The sequence below is a fragment of the Amborella trichopoda genome, chromosome 11 (assembly GCF_054954075.1).
Source record: "Amborella trichopoda isolate Santa Cruz 75 chromosome 11, AtrichopodaSantaCruz75HAP2 v2.0, whole genome shotgun sequence".
NCBI lineage: Eukaryota > Viridiplantae > Streptophyta > Magnoliopsida > Amborellales > Amborellaceae > Amborella > Amborella trichopoda.
In genome coordinates this window covers 14335473-14354962 of record NC_142346.1, presented here as the reverse complement: position 1 = coordinate 14354962, position 19490 = coordinate 14335473, and the positions used below count along the sequence as shown (strand labels likewise).

Here is a 19490-nt window from a genome sequence, read left to right as displayed (position 1 = left end):
ATTCTTCATCATCAAACCTTTTCACTTCAAGAAAAATTGTGCCCTAGCTCCATTGCTTGAGCATATAACTCAATTAGAGTGAAGAGAGTACATGGATGTAATGATAGATGTGGGTGAGGGAAAAAAATTTCAACATACATGCATCGCCCATGGTAGAGAGGACTTTGACTTAGCTCGGTAGCTGATGAAATGAGAGAGAGATTATCCATGCCTTAGATGAAGCATGGTTTATTTCAATAAAGAGTTAGAGATAGATATAGATACTGCATAGATGTTTCTAAATAGAAATATATATATATATATATATATATATATATATATAGAGAGAGAGAGAGAGAGAGAGAGAGAGAGAGGACATGGAAGGAAATTGGAAATAGTAAATATCCCTAGAAGTAAAGCTACATAGCTATCAAAGATGATACATGTAAAAACATAACTCCTAAAATAGAAAATGTATCTTATGTAATTTAATAAGAAACATAACATCAAAGCTCCTTGATTTTCTGTATCTATATCTACATGATGTATTCTATGCGAGTCTCTAACGTCTCGCCTAAAATCTCCCTCCAGATAGATCTCAATTATATGTGTCTATTATAGGATTGCATACTATAAGACTTCACTTTTGGTGTAAGGAGGTTGCAATCACTTTTTGCCATTTGATGTGAAATCCGACAAATTGAAATGTGCCACAAAAATTGAGAATTTTCATTTTGGATTTGTGCCCAATTAGAGATACATCCCCAAGCACTCAATTTCACATCTAATGGTCAATAATGATTGTGATCTCATTATACCAAAATTATTGTATATATTTTCATCTATTATATATATTGTATATGTTATATTAAAAAATGTAACTCCAAAATAGGAATATGTAAAAAATTAAGAAGGCAAAAGGAGAAGCATAAAGGACACTTGTCTCAAAAATAAGAGGGGTGCCCTTCTCGCTTAATATATAATTATTTGCTTTAAATTTAATATTATGATTATTATAAGTATAATTTCAATATCACTTATGTTTGTAAATATGTATTAAGTATAAACAAATAGTATTTGTTATTTTTATTAATATTAATTGTATAATTACATCGTTAAAACTACACGAGTATATTATATTAATAATATAGTTCCTATACTTACAATATTAGTAGTATTTATATCTATCATAGTTGGTACCAATGTTTAAGAGACGGATTGGTGACCCAGATCGTCCATTTGAAAAATCGGGTCGGATTGATGGGTCGGTGTTCTGGATTGGAGAATTGGCCGGATGGCCAGATTCGTCCTTAAAATTTTTAAAAAAATTGTTGAAATTACTTAAAAATCTAGTTTCTTATGTTTTCAAATAAATTGGGGCCATTAAATTGTAGATTTTCATATTCCATTGAAAATATATATACTGCATCCATTTCATATTCAAAATGAAGTTCAAAATGCAACTTATTGCAATAAAATGGTTCTCTCTAACTCTAGTTTTTTTATTTATTTTATATATATATATTTTTGTAATCTCCATTACCACTTGCACTTATAAATATAGTGATCTTGCCTACTTATTTATTATTTCCCCCTTTTCTTAAATTTTCTTTATTTAATTACATATTCTTGGCCAAAAATAGCTAGAAATAAACAAAATCCAAATAATACCAAACATCCAACAGAATTATGTTATCCATATTTATTTTAGATAAGATAGTCTATTCGGGATAAAATTAATTATCATCCAAGTCCTAAGAGAAGCTTTCAAATAATTAATATAGTATCAATTTAATTTTAAACATTAAACTTTTAGAATTTGGTGGTACTTAACCAACATTTCTGTCAAAAATATAATAAATTTGATTTTTTGTGGAGATTCTTCATTAGAGATTTATCTAATAATTTATAAATCAATTGCAATTTTACATTTGCGTACCAATTACTAGAAATAAGGGAGTATCGAAAATGGAACAACTTTGGTCGTAACTTTTGATAGAATATTGTAAGTTAGAAGCTACCGTGGTACATAGGGCATTGGTTTTATAAGTGTTTTTTCTATTCAATATAAAAATTTTGGATTAATTTCTTGAGTTGTGAAACTTCTTTGTATCCATTTGAATGATTTGTGCTATAATATACTTTTGCTTTTAAATGTTATGAGAGATGCTTTCAAAAAAAAAAAATGTTATGAGAGATGATATTTTTATTGAGAAACATAGAGAGCTTTGTGAAAAAAGGAAGACATAGATAAGGGTAGAATGGTAGACATTTGACTAAGTTGCAACTTTGGGCAACGTTTATTTGTCCCACATCGGGACAATAGGAACGACATGGTGGGGGGCAAGTGTACAAAAAGGTCACGTCTCAATGCAATGGGTATTCTCACATCTCGCTTTGAGTATGAAGGGTGGGCCCTTGCCACTCCTAGTTTAGTGAGTAATTATTAAATGAAAAAATAGAGATAAAAAGTAACAATGAAAGAAAATATATAAAGTTGGGGCAGTTGACCGGTTTTGTTCGGACAGAATCGCTGAACCGGCCGGTTTTGTCAGAGAGCCTATCGGTTTAGGGGGGGGAACGGGCCTGTTCTCAATATATTCTGGGAACCGGATCAATTCCAAATTGGCGTTTTTTAAAGCACTGGTTGGTACGATTCTAATATTGCTGATATAATAATATTAAAATCAAAATAATTAGTATGTAATATTATTAATTAATGTTGTTAACAATGTCACTATTATAATTGTTGTTGTTCAACTATCTCTATCGAATATCTACGTGTGGAGCGCCTTAATCCACTAGTATAGCTAAGTAATTGACATATGGAATTCATATGACTTTTTTGGTAACTACAAATCATTGTGGAATTCATATAGCTTCCACATAGGCATTTGAGTACATGGTTCAAATTGACAAAGAAATTGCACTTTCTTAGATTGTTAAATATATCAATTCACAATTTTTGACGTGAACTCTTCTGCAAGAAAATCTGGGATTATTCATCATGCATGGAATTGTTCTTTTTTTCTAAAACGTGTTTCATATAATCAGCTTATATATTTACATGTTTGGGTAGGGGATTTAAAATTAGGTTTTGTCTACTGGAAGTTCATTTTTGCTTTATGTGTGTGTGTGTATATATATATATATATATATATATATATATATATATATATATATATATATATATATATAAATTATTGTTCACCAACATACACGTCAGCTACGATTATATAATTGTACTGTTGTAATCCTCCACTTGCCAAGTTACCAGAATTATCTTTTAGCGGCCAATGACACAGGTTTACTTTTGTTTTTGTTGTAGGTTGTTATTAAATTTAGGTGGTCTTTTTTGCCATAGAGTCCTTCTTCACAGTAATTCATTTCTTCTCAAAGTTACATGAGATTTTTATAAACTTTTTATGGGTACACATGGGATATTTCTTGCACTGCGTTGAGATGCCTAGATATGGATACTGGGTGGTATTTCCAAATTTCAGGACATTGATAGAAATACAAGTATCCTACTTGAAAAACTACTGTGAATTAAATAAACCATATATCAATATGCAGTAGTAAGATTACACTGATGTATATCATTATTATATATATATTAATGTTATATCACAGTACTTGAGATAAATGATCCTATATATTTTACAGTGCACGTCATAATTTCTGATATATGATATCATTATGGATGATTTCTTATTTTATTCAGTTTCTATTATCTGACTTATTTTACATTATAATTTACAGTCACAGTATTGGTATATGTGTCTTATCATCTAAAATAAGCATGTAGAAGTATTAGATTATCTTAGGTTGACATATCATATCTTTGGTCAGGAATACCTTATGGTTTGAATTATCAATAAAGAAATACAATGAGATAAAAATGTTTGAGCGCCTCTGGGACATAAATTTCTGCTTGAGTTCCATGTTGACTTTGCTCAGGTTTGATAGTTACCAGGCTTTCATTTTTCTTGGTAGGTTGGACAATACATAGCTTCAAATGGAGGGGTTGTCACTGCAGAAGAGCTTGCACCGTTTCTTGATGTATCACAAACAGATGAATCAAAGGTAATTGTGAGCACTGTTAATAACTGGTTCTCAAGAAGTAAAACGAAGCATGTGTGATAGATTAAGTTTCAGATTTATCGTATATATGGGAATTGTGTTCGTGTGAGTGCCTCTATGCATGTTTATTGGTAGGTTGTATGATATGTCACATATCAATAAGGTCATGAAAATGTTGGGAACTGCATTAGATTTGCTTTATTTTGTTTAGACATGGATTACAAGTTGCGATTGAAGGTGTGTGGTTTTAACTATGACATGGATCCTTACTATGTAATTTCTTTTGCATTGGAGTTTTGATTTGGAACAATTCTTTTTCCACTTAAAATGCAAATTTATTGAACACTACCAAGGGATGCACTACTTGACATATCACCCAATTTTTTGTCTTTCAGAAAGCGGTCAAACACCATGTTATAATTGATCAATAATGGGTTAGAAATTGTTGGAGGCACAATTTACAATTTTGCTCCTGTATTAAAACCAAAGTAGTTTATGAAAAGATTCTAAAAGTGTACGTTTGCTCCCTTGGGTGAAATCTAGCCAGAAGTAGTTTTAGGACCCCACTTTTTTTGGGATTGACCTACTCAACCTAGCAATCAACCTAGAAAAATAAATAAATAAAAGTTAAAATAAATCAATACATACCTGGAACGGAATGAAAATAATAATGTAAGATTGCGCATAAAATGTCCAATTTCCAGACATTCAGATCTAGGTGTTCAGTTACTCATGCATTTTTTTTGTGTATACTCATCAAGTGGATTCCAAAAGTTATAAATAAAAGAAATCCTCCCAAGTAGATCATTTGTGCTTGGAGTAAATGTAACGTTTACTCCTGCAGTAGTATTGTATACCCAGGAGGGCTATTGGTATTTGAAAGTGCCTATATCTCGGATGGATGGTTCCAATAAACCACTTTGGTTTCCATGGAGGGCAAATTGGACATTGCCCCTCCAATATTTGAGCCCTTATGATGTGAACCTCGATGGGCTTTTTGGAAGTAGGACAAAGGGAATGGGTGAACTGGTAAACAATGAATCTCTTGAGTGTTGTTTAATAAATTTTCTTTTCATTAATGAACTTTGCTTTTGTATAGGAGCCTTGAACTAGAAAATTTGCCTTTGCTAGTACTTTTTCTTTTATTATCTTTCGTGTTTTCTCTTGTTTTCTTCAGTTAATTTGCCTGGGTTTCTTTATATGTTTTTGATTTTCTGACAATGGGGTCTATTCTTATGTTAATCTGATCTTTCCTGATCTTTGGACTTTATAGGATGATGAATCATTCATGTTACCTGTGCTAATACGTTTTGATGGCCATCCAGAAGTAGACGAGGAGGTATTTTCCTAGAATCCATAGCTTTTGTTGTGTAACTCTGGGGGATGCATCATGAGTGCTGTTTATTGATAGGCGAATGTAATACATGTTTTGTTGTTTCATTTATTTATATTGTATTTTATGTTTCCTCTTATCAGTTTTTTTCCTATTCCTTGATGTGAGTGGCATGCTGAAAATGATATCTTTAGGATATTATCACGTGGAAGCTGCTTCCTTTGTGCTATATTTTAATTCCAATCTTACAGAACCTGTAAGATAATTTATAGCTTCTTTATTTTATATGAAAAAGGACACATTCAGTTGAAATACACGAATGAAAACCCCTACAACATGATAGTTTAATGACTTTTGGGTGACTTTTACTAGCTTCAAAAAAGTAAATATCCAAGCTCTTGTGTACTGGTTAGAAAAAGGAAAATTGATCAAAATATACCTAAGAGATGAACTATTTAACATTTTATCCGTTTCTTTTGAGAAAGCCCATCAAAATACATGTGATCAAGAGTTGGAATAGTCGAAAATGGGTAAAATATATAATAGTTGATAAGTTAGGTGTCATCATCATCATCATTTGAGCCTTATGCCAACTATTTGGGATTGGCTACACGAATCCTGTTTTGCCTTTCCACTCTATCAAGGGCCATGGCCTTAGACATTCCCACATTCCATGTGGCTAGACGAATCCTTTTTTGATAAGTTAAGATGTATTATGGTAAATTTCCCAAAAGAACCCATTTCTTGTGAGCATTTATTAGCTATGGCAAGTTTTAATTCCATATTGGAAATGCTGAAAATTTAGTTAGACAATAAAAATTACCAATTGATTAATAGTTTAATGACTTTGAGACAACTTACTAAACTATTTGTAATTGGGTCTCTAATTAGTGTTTTTGTTAATTTTGTCCACAGACATCTCTACATTTTCTTGTAAAATTTTAGATTCCTAAATCATCATCTAAAAGAAAAATGTTATCTAGAACAATATGCCTTTCAATTACTACACGCGCATATCATCATCATAAAGAAAATGTTTCATCTCATAACAATTTGCGTGCTTCACCAAATCAAACAAAAACACAAGGAACCTTTTTTTTTTTTGGGATAAACGAAAAGCAAAAGGAGGCATTGAAGAAATTTGCCAACTGCTCCAACTACTTCTGAGCTGCCCATTCAGTTGAAGTAAAGTTTGCTCTTCAGCAGTACTGCATGTATCCTCTTCTTGGGAATGAATATATCACATTTTTTATGCAACAATGTTACTGATTCATTCCTCCTTTATTTATTTTTTGGTATTTGATTTGTTCTCTTTCCAGTGCGGCTGTTGTTACTTTAGTTCTAATGCTCCCTTATGCTAGTCAGTATGTGATGCTAAGGTATCTAAAAAACTAAAAACTTACCATGTAATTATCTTTCATGGTTTGGATTATCAGAAAATCTTTACATGAAAGAGTTTCTTGAGTTGCCATTTTCTTTTTCCAAATTTGAGTAGATTTTCATGTGCAAACCAAGCTAAACTACTCAAAAAAGGATATATGGATGAGGATTGTCGTTTTTCTAAGTTACAATAATTTTATCTCGCAGGGGAACATTTTGTATCAATTTCCTTCACTACAACGAACGGCATCATCCCAAAGCCGTGGTAGAAAGGAGTTTGTTGGAAAAAGATGGAATGAGTGGGTTGGTGGGGTTGAAAAGTTTTTTGAGGAGAAGAGATGGCAATTTAGGTTTGTCTTTCATTCAAATTTATCTATATCAAATTTATCTATATTCTTACTTTCAAAAAAAAAAGTTATCTATATTCTTTAGGTTGGTGCCTTTGAAATGTTTTGGTGGTTGAAAACTCATTCACAAACAACGGAAAAAAGACTGGAAGTGGAAAATTAATTTGCATAAGGTTCAGTAATTTGCTTTGCATGTTTTTCAGAGGAGCATATTTAGACCTTTGATAAACTCCACCTTGGTGGCCCCATGCTAGTTAAAACCGGTCCCAAGCCCGGGTAAAGGAGGAGGGTTGTGTTAGGTTGGCAGCCAACGTAAAAGTTTGTCAAATCTTGTCATGAATTTCAAACCTTTGTTATGTGCTCAGGTAAGGGTGGTCCTTATATGTGGTGTGCTATAGCAACACCTGGGTGGAGTGAGAAATGAGCAAGCTAGGGCGTTCCTTGGAAGTGATGCACTGCAACGATGCCCTGTTGCAGTGACAAATAAGCAAAGGTTTTCGCTCATGGACGAGCGTGGGTAAAGAAGTTAGTCCAAGAGAATATGATTCGTCTAGCCACATGGAATATAGGAGCACTAACATATAAGAGTATGGAGTTAGTGGATACAATGAGACAAAGGAGAATTAACATAGCTTACCTGCAAGATACTAAGTGGAAAGGGGAAAAATCTAAGGAAATTGATGGATATAAACTTTGGTGTATAGGAACCGGCATTGTTGGTTCAGATGTGGGGGCTATTGTAAACGGAGTGCCGATTCATCGAGTGGTGCACCTGGCGGGGAATCCTCTTCTCTGTATTCTTCAGCTATTCTTTGCAAAAGAGAAAGCTCGAAAGACCTTGTCTATTGCGAGGCATAGAGGGATAAACCAATAATAGAAATGATGTAGGCATAATAGTAGACAATGATTTAAAGGATAAAATAGTTAATGTCAAGAGAGTAGGTTATAGGCTCCTAATTGAACTCGTGTTAGGGGATGATATAATTAATATAATTAGTGCTTATGCACTACAGGTAGGACTAGAGGATAGAATTAAGAGAGAATTCTGGGAGGACATGGATAGATCAGTCCAAGAAATATCAAATAGAGAGGATTTTTCTGGGAGGGGATCTAAATGGTCATGTAAGAAAAGGTAGTAAAGGATGTGAAAGGGCACAGGGGGGTTATGGTTTTGGGGAAACAAATGACATGGGTGAGGCTCTTTTGGATTTTGCTATGGCTTATGACCTAGCAATAGCAAACACCTACTTGAAAAAGTGAGATGAACATTTACGAATTTATATCAGTTAACTTTCTTAAAAAAACGTTTAATAACTTGTAAAAGTGGATCATATAAAAGGCATATCTAGTTAAGAAGGCAGAACGCCCATAATGTAAAAACTGTAAGGTTATTCATAGATAGAGTCTGACCACATAACATGCACTCTTGGTTATGGATGTTTGCATAAAGAAATAAAAGAGAAGGAATGAAATTAATAGGTATCCAAAACTAGGTGGTGGAATTTAAAAAGGGTGAACGTAAACTTATTTAGGAATAAAGTGATAAAAGAAAGAAACTTAAAATTTGAGCCCAAAGTTAATGTTATGTGGAATCAGATGGTTGCTTGTATTAATATACTAACAAAATAAGTTTTAGGAGAATCTGAAGGGAAAATGATTTATGATAAAAGAACTTGGTGGTGGAGTGAGGAGGTTTAGAAGACTATTAACAAAAAACGCTCATGTTATAAAGCTTGGCAATGTAATAGAAATGACCAAAATTTAGAAGAATATAAAAATACTAAGAAAACGCTAAGGAAATAGTAAGGCTAAAACTTAAGGCATATGATGATTTATACAATAATTTGGGGACAAGAGGATGTAAAAAGGATGTCTTCAAACTACTAAAAAGGAGAGAGGAGAAGTATAAGGATCTAGATCATATTAAATGTATTAAGAGTAAGGATCAGAGGGTCGTGGTGAAGGATGAAGAGGTCAATAAAATGTGGATAATTTATTTTCAAAAATTGTTAAATGATGAACACCATGGGAATACAACATTAGGGGGAACCTTTGGCATAAGTAGGGGCGGAGGTCATAGATGCAGTTATAGGATTAAGATATCTGAAATGAAAGAAGCTTTGCGAAAGATGAAGATATGGAAGGATTTATGACCACATGGTATCCTCATAGAGGTTTGGCAGTGCATGGGGAGTTTGACATGTTGGTTGACCAAGCTGTTTTGACAAGGTGTTGAGAACAAATATCAGACGAATGGAGAAAAAAGTATGTGTTACTTATTTACAAGAACAAAGGAAACATACAAAATTGTACGAACTATTGAGGGATCAAACTTATAAGCCACACTATGAAGTTGTGGGAGAGAGTGATTGAGCAACGACTAAGGCAGGAAACGAGTGTATTAGAAAATCAGTTCGGTTGTATGTCAGGGAGGCTAACAATTGAGGCTATTTTCTTACTTGCAATTGATTGAGAAGTTTAGAGAGAAGGAAAAAGACCTCTTTGTCTTTATTGATTTAAAGAAAGCATACTATAGGGTACTTGGAGCTTTAATTTAGTGGGTGTTGGAAAAGAATGTAATCTCCAGAGGCTATATGTCAGTGAGAGATATAAAAGAGGGAACGCTAACTAGGGTGAGGACCACTAGTGGAGAGACAAGTGAATTTTCAGAGACAGTTGGTCTACATTTGAGGTTAGCACTAATCCCACATCTCCTTGTTTTGGTTATGGACGAGTTAACTAGGCTACTACAAGATGAGGTACTATGGTGCATGCTGTTCGTGGATAACATAGTTTTGATCGATGAGAACCTAAACGATGTCAACACAAAGTTAGAACTTTGGAGGGATTTTCTAAAATCTGAAGGTTTTAAAATTAGTCAGACTGAGACAAAATATATGGGATGCAAGTTGTAGAAATGAGGAAGTAGTTAATATTGATGGCGGTGAAATACCTAAAAGAGGTTATTTTTGATATCTTGGGTCAATAATCCAGGAGAATGGCGCGATTGAGGAAGATGTTGTGCATAAAGTTAGAGTTGTGTGGGTGAAATGGAGATGTGCATCCGGAGTTTTATGTGATTGTCCCATACTAATGAAATTGAAGAGGAGTTCTATAGGACAATTATAAGGCTATCCATGCTTTATAGGACAGAATGTTGGGTGGTCAAGAAACAACATATCCATAGGATAAGTGTAGATGAGATGAGGATATTGATATGAATGAGTAGCAAGACAAGAAAGGACATAATCCAGGATGAATGCATTCAAGGAAATTAGGGGCGACTTCAATAGGCGGTAAGATGAGGAAAAAGTAGACTTAGGTGGGCTGGCAATGTGCATATCTAATACAACAGTGATTAGGAGGTACGATTTAGTTCAAGTGTAAGGCTCTAAAAAGGTTAGGGGATGACCCAAAAGGACATGGATGGAAGTAGTGAGAAAAAATATGGTGATATATAGTTTTATAGATGGTATGACCCTTGATAGACCAAAATGACGGAACATAATTCACATAGCTGACCCCAAATACTTGGGATAAGGATTGGACAATGATTATGATTTAGACCTTTGATAATTGCTTGGCAACATCCTTTTTTTTCATCATTTGTGAAATATTGTCCATAAAACTTGAAACGATTCTCAAAAGGGAAAAAAAGAATGGTATGCTGGGGTTTGAACTTTTAAAGAAGTTAGTAAATTTATAATTTTTTTTTTTTTAATGAAGAGATAGCTCATTCATAAAAAGCTTGTTTCTATGCAGCAAAATAGGGAACTCGGAAAAGGTTATGGTCATTGGTCTGGGAGGGCTCAACCTTGCTGGAGTCATCATTCTGGGTGGCATGTTAAAGTATTCTTTGTTTGAACAAGTTCGTTTTTAGTCTTTGAATAACAATGCAAATTGCAGTTCTAACAATGGTTTCTGTCTCTTATGAAGGAATATCACACTTACCCAGGGGGGATTGATTTCATTTGTAACAGATGTATTTCCTTTACTTCAGGTAATCCTCTGATGTATCATTCTTGCATTTAGCTGACTTATACTCATGCATATATGAATGAATGCGTATCTGACGATTAATAACTCCGAGCTGATTGCATCAGAGATTTGTTTCTTTTAAATGTGCTGAAATTGTGGCATTCATTTTCTGAAATTCAGGTCTGAACTACACTCGTATTGGTCCTTTCTTAATTGTAACTATCTTCGAAAACAACTGAGAAAGGGAAAATTATCGTTGTAATTTGCAGATATATGCAGCCTCTTTCTTTGCAATTCCACTGTTCAGGTGGTTTCTAGTTCGCAAGAGGAATACAGAGATTGATAAGAGGAATAAGGCTAGAGAACAAAGATCCAGAGTATTGGAAATGCCAGATTTATCTCTCAGACGTAAAGTAAGTATTTTAACTGTTTAGTGAGACAAAATAATCAAAGGGTTAAAACTTTTAATGCGTCCATTTTGATTTCCACCTAGAAAGATGTCCCTCTTGAGCTATCAAAATAAGGTACTTATAACTCTTAGGGATAAAAGTCCAACAAAAGAAAATAAAGGTTTCATTTTCATCTTAATTTCGGTGAGTGGAATGCTTCAATTCTGTTATCCAAAAACAGTAGCCCCCTGCTTTGATTTTAGTCTCTTTTTGCAAGTTGGTTTATCATCATCATCATCACCATCATCACCATCACCATCGCCATCATCATCATAATCATCACCATCACCATGACCATCATCTTCATTGTCATCATCACCATCATCATCTTTATTATCGTCATCATCATTTATCATTATCACTATGATTTTTGTTGTTATTAGTATTGGTATTATTATTAGTATTGTTTTTGTTGACAAAGCATTATTTGTGGTTTTGAAACATGTTAGTTGCTGAGTGCTCGTGACATGGCGAAGCAAACAGTAATTGGGTCAGATTGCATTGTGTACAGTACAGACAAGGATTTCTCCGAGCAAGATTATGAAGCTAAAGAATGGGATCGTCAATTTAGAGAATTGGAGAGATCAGATTAGCCGGGTGAGAATTAAATGATACATTCACTGTGCGGCCTTTCTTTTAGACTGCCCATCAATTCAGGGCCTTGCAACTGCATATATGACAGAGAGAGGGAAAGGGGCGCAGAGGAGGGAGGGTTGTCTATAAATTCAACACTGATGGACAGAGAAAAGAGCAAAGCCGATCAATTATTTGTGCATGTGTGGAAATGAGTTCAAGGTTAGGTGATCAGGGTGGTGGAGTGCCATAATATGACATCTTAAGTTTCAATTCTTATTGCGGATAGAGACCCTTTCCCACTGAACTAAAAAAAAAGGAAAGAAAATTATTGGCTCATGGGTTGAGCATTTTTTCTGAAAATTTCTGCACATATTTTCCTCAATCGGAGATTGTATGAGTTATGAAAAGAAAAAGACAGTGGATAATTAAGTTACAGCCTTGTATTTATCTCCGACATTGTATTTATAATCTTTTATTTGTAGTATGTTATACCCGTTTTATCCATCAATATATTATATACCCATATTGCCGCCACATAGTTCAGCAGAAGCCTAGAGTCTTGGAACAAATGGGTATTTTGGTCGTTTTTGTCTCAGCAGTGTAATCTGACAAACAAGAGGAATCACAAATGTTAGGAAAGTATATCATGATACATCTTCAAAGTAAAATATATGGTTCACATATGGCGTACCTTACAAAACAATTCAAATGTTCAACTGGCGGGACTCCCAGCCGCCCTCTCTCTCTCTCTCTCTCTATATCTCTCAAATGACTAATTTCTGGATAGCACAATGCGTCTCTCGGATTTCTATAAGAGATGTTGGCCCCCACCCGACTTACTGGTTTCTGGATAATGTAAGGCGTCTCATGTTTTTCTATTAGGCGCTGTGGTGCAACAGTTGTTTATGAACTTCTCAGTGAGATCCTATGCTCTTCTTTAGTAAATCATTTTATATGTTTTTTTTTCGGTGTTTTTACTCCTTTTGTATTCCATGACCTTGGGCACGTTTGGTTGGTGCATAAATATTTCTCTTCGAAAAATATTTACATATGTAAACAATTTTCAGGAATTTTTTTATAAACCTTCTTTTTTAGTATTTTTAAAAAGCAATTCGTAATGAATTATATATGTCTGATAACTTGTTTGGTATTTAAATATATTTTGTAAATATATTAAGTCTATACATGCAATATTTTAATATTGTAACTAAAACTATATAGTTGTATTTATTTAAAGGGTGTAGTTTGTATAGAGCCGTGGCTTTAAACAATCAAAGTAAAGTGCATCTTCAAATAGTATCGAGAATTGTGGTTTCAATACTGAAAATCTTGGTGATAGCTTTAAAGTATATTTTCATACTTAATTATAAAATTTAAAGCTTCAAAAATAGTGTAGAACAAGTAGATCTATGAAAACTTGAAAATCTTGAAAATTGACGGTCTAAAAATGCGTAACAAGATGTACTATTTCCAAAACTTGAAATCCATTTTTTGTTTCTCATGTCCATACATCTTGATGTCGAGATGATCAATTTGAGGATATTTGAGCATTAAAACAAAGTGAAAATTTTGAGATGGGCTCTAATTTGATTGTTTAGAGCCTCGGCTCTATATAAACTTTTTCTTTATTTAAATATTATATATTAAATATTACTTTTATATCAAATATAACATTATTATCTAATACAATGTATTGTAAATATCTATTAAATAAATAAAATATATTATCTATTATATACTAAAATATATATCATATAAATTATATTACATAAATATATAATATTTATTTATTTCTATTATAATATGTAATATAATATTTATTTCATTTTATTAATTGTATATTTGTATTATATATAATTTATATAATATAATAAATATGTATATTATATAATACAAATATATATTTATAATATAAATATAAATATATATTATATATAAAATGATTTAATATATTTAATATTTATTTTTATTATAATATGTAATATAATATTTATTTCATTAATATATTTGTATTATATATAATATATAAAATAATATTTATTATAATATAATATGTAATATAACATCCAATAATTTATATTTAAATATATTATTTGATATATAAATAAAATATTTTACATGTTTATCTACTTGAAGATTAATGAGGTGGTTTCAATATCGCGGTAATTATGCATGTCAAAAGCTTGTCTTTTTTTTCAAACCTTTTCAATGTTCTCGAGATGAAGGATCTCTTTCAACCATTTGCAGTTAGTTGAAATCGGTACTCAGCTTATTGGCTATTTTCTAGATTTTATCTTTTATTTTGCCCAAGCGTACATGCAATATGGTGTAGAGGCCACAGTGCAAGTTTTTATGAGTAGGCTCAACTGGTAAGGAAGAGATTCCTTTAATCAAGTGGAAAAATATATGCCTCACTGTGGAAGAATGGGTGGATTTGGCGTCCGTGATATCGTTGAGTTCAATACTGATGGCATGATGAAATTGACATAGAAGTCTTGAATAACCGTTCATCTTTAATAGCACGCTTCTTTAAGCATTTTATAAGAAAAGTTGCTCTAATATTTGGAAGGGCATACAAATGGCCTTATGTTTTTCTCGCCACAATATTATATGGATAATTGGGGATGGCAAATCGGTTGATTTCTGGGCAAATCCATGGTTATCAGAGAGGTATATTATGAAATTTTATGGTAACCATATATATAGAGATTTGGGGCTTCTTGCTAAACTTAGTGTTGTAAATTATATACATAGTTCTCCATAGACTTGGCATCTATCTTCTAGTGCATCTCGTACACTATTACGAGCATGGAAAGAGGTGGCGGCATTTACAATCCCTTTGGTACCAGAACAAGACTTTTTCATATGTACTCATTGCTCTAATGGGTTATTTTTGGGTTATTTTTGGTTAAGGAGTCAGGGCTATTTATTCAACCTTGAGGCTCTCTCCAATCCATTTTCAAAGCATTATGGTTTTAAAGTGCCCCCTTAGGGCAAAATGATTTTCTTGGTTGGCCTTTCATCATCGACTTCGCAGTTACTCTGTTTTGTAGCAAAGAAGGATCGCCCTAGCTTCTATGTGCCCTTTTTGCCATTCTAATGATGACAACTTATGGCACCTATTGCTTGTTGCACTTTCTCGCAAGATATGAAGATCGATAGCGTGGGGATGTGGTAAAAGATTCATTCCAAACTCATCCATTGCATTAGAAAGTAGCTAGCCTTCATATTTAAGTCGGATGGGTTTCTTAATATTTGGCATTCTCCATTTTTTACAGCATTTTGGGAAGAGCAAAATCAGCCTATAATTCATGGAAAGGACTTTAGGCCTGAACAATTGGTAAGGAAGATTATTGGTCATGTTAAAAAACTAACAAATACCAAAGTGTGGTCATATCACATCTCAGATATGGCAATAACATGTAATCTACAAGTTACATGCAGACAACGCAGGATCGTCCCTCACACTGATTACATAGATATTTCCATGCCTCCAACATTTCAAGTTGAATATTGGTGGGTCTTCTCTTCAAAACCTAGGGATAGCAAGTTGTGGGGGAGTCATAAGAAGGGACGATGATTCTTTCTTTTATGCTTTTGCCATTCGTGCGTTGTAAGCAGGTGTTGAAATGACTATCTCAATTAAATGTTTCTTCTTACAAATTAAAAGTGATTCTTCATTTCTTGTACAACTCATACGTGGTCACTGCAAATCTCCAAGGGCATTTCATACAATAGCAACTAATTGCTGATATAGACTTGTAAATTGTTACGGTCTATTTGTCATGTCTACTGTTAGGTTAATAGAGCAGCTAATGCATTTGCTAAAAAGGCTACAATCTTTTCAGTTGCAACCGTTTTGCGATTTAAGCCTCTACATTTTCTTTTTTTTCCTTGATGTTGCACAATTGCCCCATTGTAGAGTTGTAAAATAGTGAGTTGTAATTTATATCTTACTACTAATGAAAAATAGGTAAGGGATTTTCTCCCCCTATCAAAGGTATACTTGTATTGTTGCCTAATTGGAAAAAAAAACAACTTTCATAAACCTCATCGACATTTTTATTTTGTATTTTTTTTACCAAAATAACATTCAAAGTAGTCGTATTATTGTGAAACCCTAGCAATACGGTACTTTAAGTACTGTAATGACTACCCAATTTTATACGGCAGTGATAACTCGAAGTATTTTAAATGCCATAACTGAAGAAAAAGAATGTCGACACGGTTTCTAAGGACACGGTTTCTATGAGTCAATGTAGAAATCAGTCACCTCTTAAAAATCTATTTTTGAGATGGATTATGGGATTGAAGTTTTAAGGACATGTAATCTCTAACATAACGATCATGAAAATGAAAAAATAAATAATAATTCTATTAAAAAAAACAGTTGGACCATTGGTCTCAATTATTTTTAGATAGTTTCAATTGTTTTAAGATGGACCACCTATTTGCATCCATCTTTAAAATGGATGCTTTGTACCTTGAGAATCGCAAATGTAGAAATGCGGTCCCCACCTCATGAAACAATTTTCCTTCATCTAATGATGATAATCTACAAGATTTGGGATGAAACAAATCCTCTGGCCCTTGATCTAAATTTTATTTTTTCTTTTCTAAAATAGAAATGTGCTCATTATTTTTTCTCTCTTTAAAAAAAGCCAAGTCTCAAGGGTATGTTTTTTCCTAAAATATTTCCGTCATTCTGTTCGAGTCTTCCCTTGGAAAGACCATATGTTTTCCCAAGATATTTGGTCCGCTCTCTACTACTTTTCTTGGGGGCATTTGTTAGCCCCAATATCATGTAATTGAGGGTGTGTCATTGATCCGGCTTAAAGTCCACAAAATTTTTGAAACTGCATGCACTTCAAGTTGTTGGATTTAACGTGTGACTAATGGCGGCTGACGGGCTGAGACCTTCATGTGCCGCAGACTAGTTATATCCAAATTTTCAAATCAGTAGAGTGGATCTTAAGTCACGTATAATGTACCTCGTTGGTGTTAAGAAGCTTAATTGGACTCATTTTGGGTATCTATGCATTTAACATTTACCCTGTTTTACTTTGGGATAAGTATCAAACATTAGATAAGTACAAGGAGATATGAGAGTTGGAAAATATAAGGGAAACTTATCTTTCATACATAATAAAATCCTCGTAGATGCAGAAACAATAATCTTAAAGTTAGATTCTATCAAGATTGTGTATTTATTCAGCCATGATACAATAAATACAGCATTAAAGGCACATACCACAAGATCAAAAAGATTTACGTGGTTCACTTCAAGACGGCTACATCCATCGACACGGCAAACTAATATCCACTATACCAATAAAAGTTACATTACAGATTTTGTGACATAGAGTTACCTCTATAACTCTTGATGAAACCCACTATACCAATAAAAGTTACATTACAGATTTTGTGACATAGACTTACCTCTATAACCCTCGATAATACCCAATTGAGTAAACCTTTTTAGACCCAGTCTGCCTATCGACACAATTGTCGACCTCTTAATACTATCCAAAAAGAGACCATCTACATTCCACAGGTAAACCACTTTCCATGGGGACTCCATCTCCCTTACACAGCTAAACCACTGTGCTCAATACGGTCAAGGAGAAGAACCTTGAGAGCAACATAGACTTTCTCCCACTAAAAAGGGAAACTACCCAAAATCTTCATGAGAACCATTTCTCTACAAGAAACCAGCATTTCAATTTGTAGGAGGCAGAACATGGAGTTTCTTTCCATAAGAAGCTGCCTTCTCTTTAAAGGGAGGCATTGCCTCTCATGCACAGAGGCCCCCGCCTCTCTCTCTAGAGAAAGTCACATTTCCCATATGATAACACAAATGGGGTACACAAATTATCTGTACTTTCATCCCATATAAACTTTTTAGGTGAGACTTACTTTGATTGTTTAATGTTGCAGCCGTATGCAAACCGTACCCTTTAAACAATAATTTAAAATAAAAAATTATCAAATTACTCATATACTAATTTGGGGCAGTTTGGTAATTTTATTTACTTTTAATTTATTTTAAATGGATCCGATTTCTATACGGCCAAACCCACATATGTAGAAATTTGGGCCAATTAATAAATTTATTTTTGAGATGGATTTTTGGATTTAATTTTTAAGGACATGTAATCTGTATCATGGAGATCATGAATATGACAAAATAAATAAATTTTAAAAATAAAAAATAATAGTTCTAGTAAGAAAATATTTGGATAGTTAGTTTTCATTGTTTTTAGATAGAACACGTACTTGCACCCATCTTTAAGATGGTTGCTTTACACTTTTTGGACTGCATGTGTAGCCATGCGGTTCAGCCCACATGAAACAATTTTTTTTTTCAAATAGATTTTAACTAGAAGAATGGAAATACTAAATTTGAGTTGGGGTAGTTTAGTAATTTTATTTACTTTTAATTATTTTTAAAATAATTTTTTTCCAAAAATAATGGACATACTAAATTTGAGCCTAATCCACTATATATAAAAGAAATAAAATCAAAATACACTTTATGTTCTAAAAAATAGAACTTTACAATAAAATAAAATTATTTTTAGATATAAAAAATAAAAAAAGACTAAAATCCCTCTCCACAAAATAAGTCACCGTAGAGAGAAAGGTGGCTAAAGTAGTAAGCATGCTACAAAGGTTTTCCTAAAAGAGAGAGGCTGGCAAGGCCACGATAGAGAGAGAGAGATGGCATGGCAATCATGTTTGGGGAGAGAGAGGGGGGCACAGCAACACAACATATTTGGGAGGAGGGAGAGAATGGGAAGATGGCAATCGTATTTGGGGAGGTTAGGTTAAGCAGCATGGGGGTGGCAACGGGTTAGGCCAGCCCTGGCACTAGCCAAGGCCCAGTACCCGTAGGCCAGGCTCGGCCCTGACCTGGCCAAAGAGACATTGGCCCAGGCTCAGCCAGAGCCCTATCAGGGTTGTGTCAGGCCAATTAAAATTAGAAAAAAATCAAAGAAAAAGATTCATGAAAAAGGGGACCGGGCCTGCCTTGGGCCATATTTTGTTGCCCCAGGCACTTGTCTATTAGGGCTTCGCTGACGGGGCTGAGATGGGCCAATGGACCCACTGCCACCACTGTATCCGTTCCACCCTAAACAATAAGTCGCTCGAGATAGAGGAGCCGCGTCATAGACGAAACCGTTTTAACTACTTGTTATTATTCGTTTAATTGCGAAAATTCACTCCTCAACAAAGCAAATTTCAGTGTAGATTGGTTGGATACAAATAGGTAGAGACAAAAATGCAGTGAGAAATAGGGGGCACGGCTTTACACCTTCGAGAGACAAATCCATTAAGTAAAAAATATATGCTCCCATTGCTATA

General features: G+C 33.6%; 1 protein-coding gene across 2 annotated transcripts in view; it reads left to right on the top strand.

The window, feature by feature from the left end:
• The window catches only part of LOC18444819 (Iron-sulfur cluster biosynthesis family protein), a 32225-nt gene extending 19566 nt beyond the window's left edge, over positions 1 to 12659 (top strand). For both annotated transcript variants that reach the window (XM_006854978.4, XM_088852209.1), the window contains exons 7-13: positions 3976 to 4065; positions 5336 to 5401; positions 6983 to 7125; positions 10885 to 10971; positions 11059 to 11122; positions 11370 to 11513; positions 11999 to 12659. In XM_006854978.4, coding sequence (XP_006855040.1) covers positions 3976 to 4065; positions 5336 to 5401; positions 6983 to 7125; positions 10885 to 10971; positions 11059 to 11122; positions 11370 to 11513; positions 11999 to 12142 — 738 coding nt within the window. In that variant the 3' untranslated portion in view covers positions 12143 to 12659. The remainder of the gene's footprint in view (positions 1 to 3975; positions 4066 to 5335; positions 5402 to 6982; positions 7126 to 10884; positions 10972 to 11058; positions 11123 to 11369; positions 11514 to 11998) is intronic.
• Positions 12660 to 19490: the final 6831 nt, after the last annotated feature.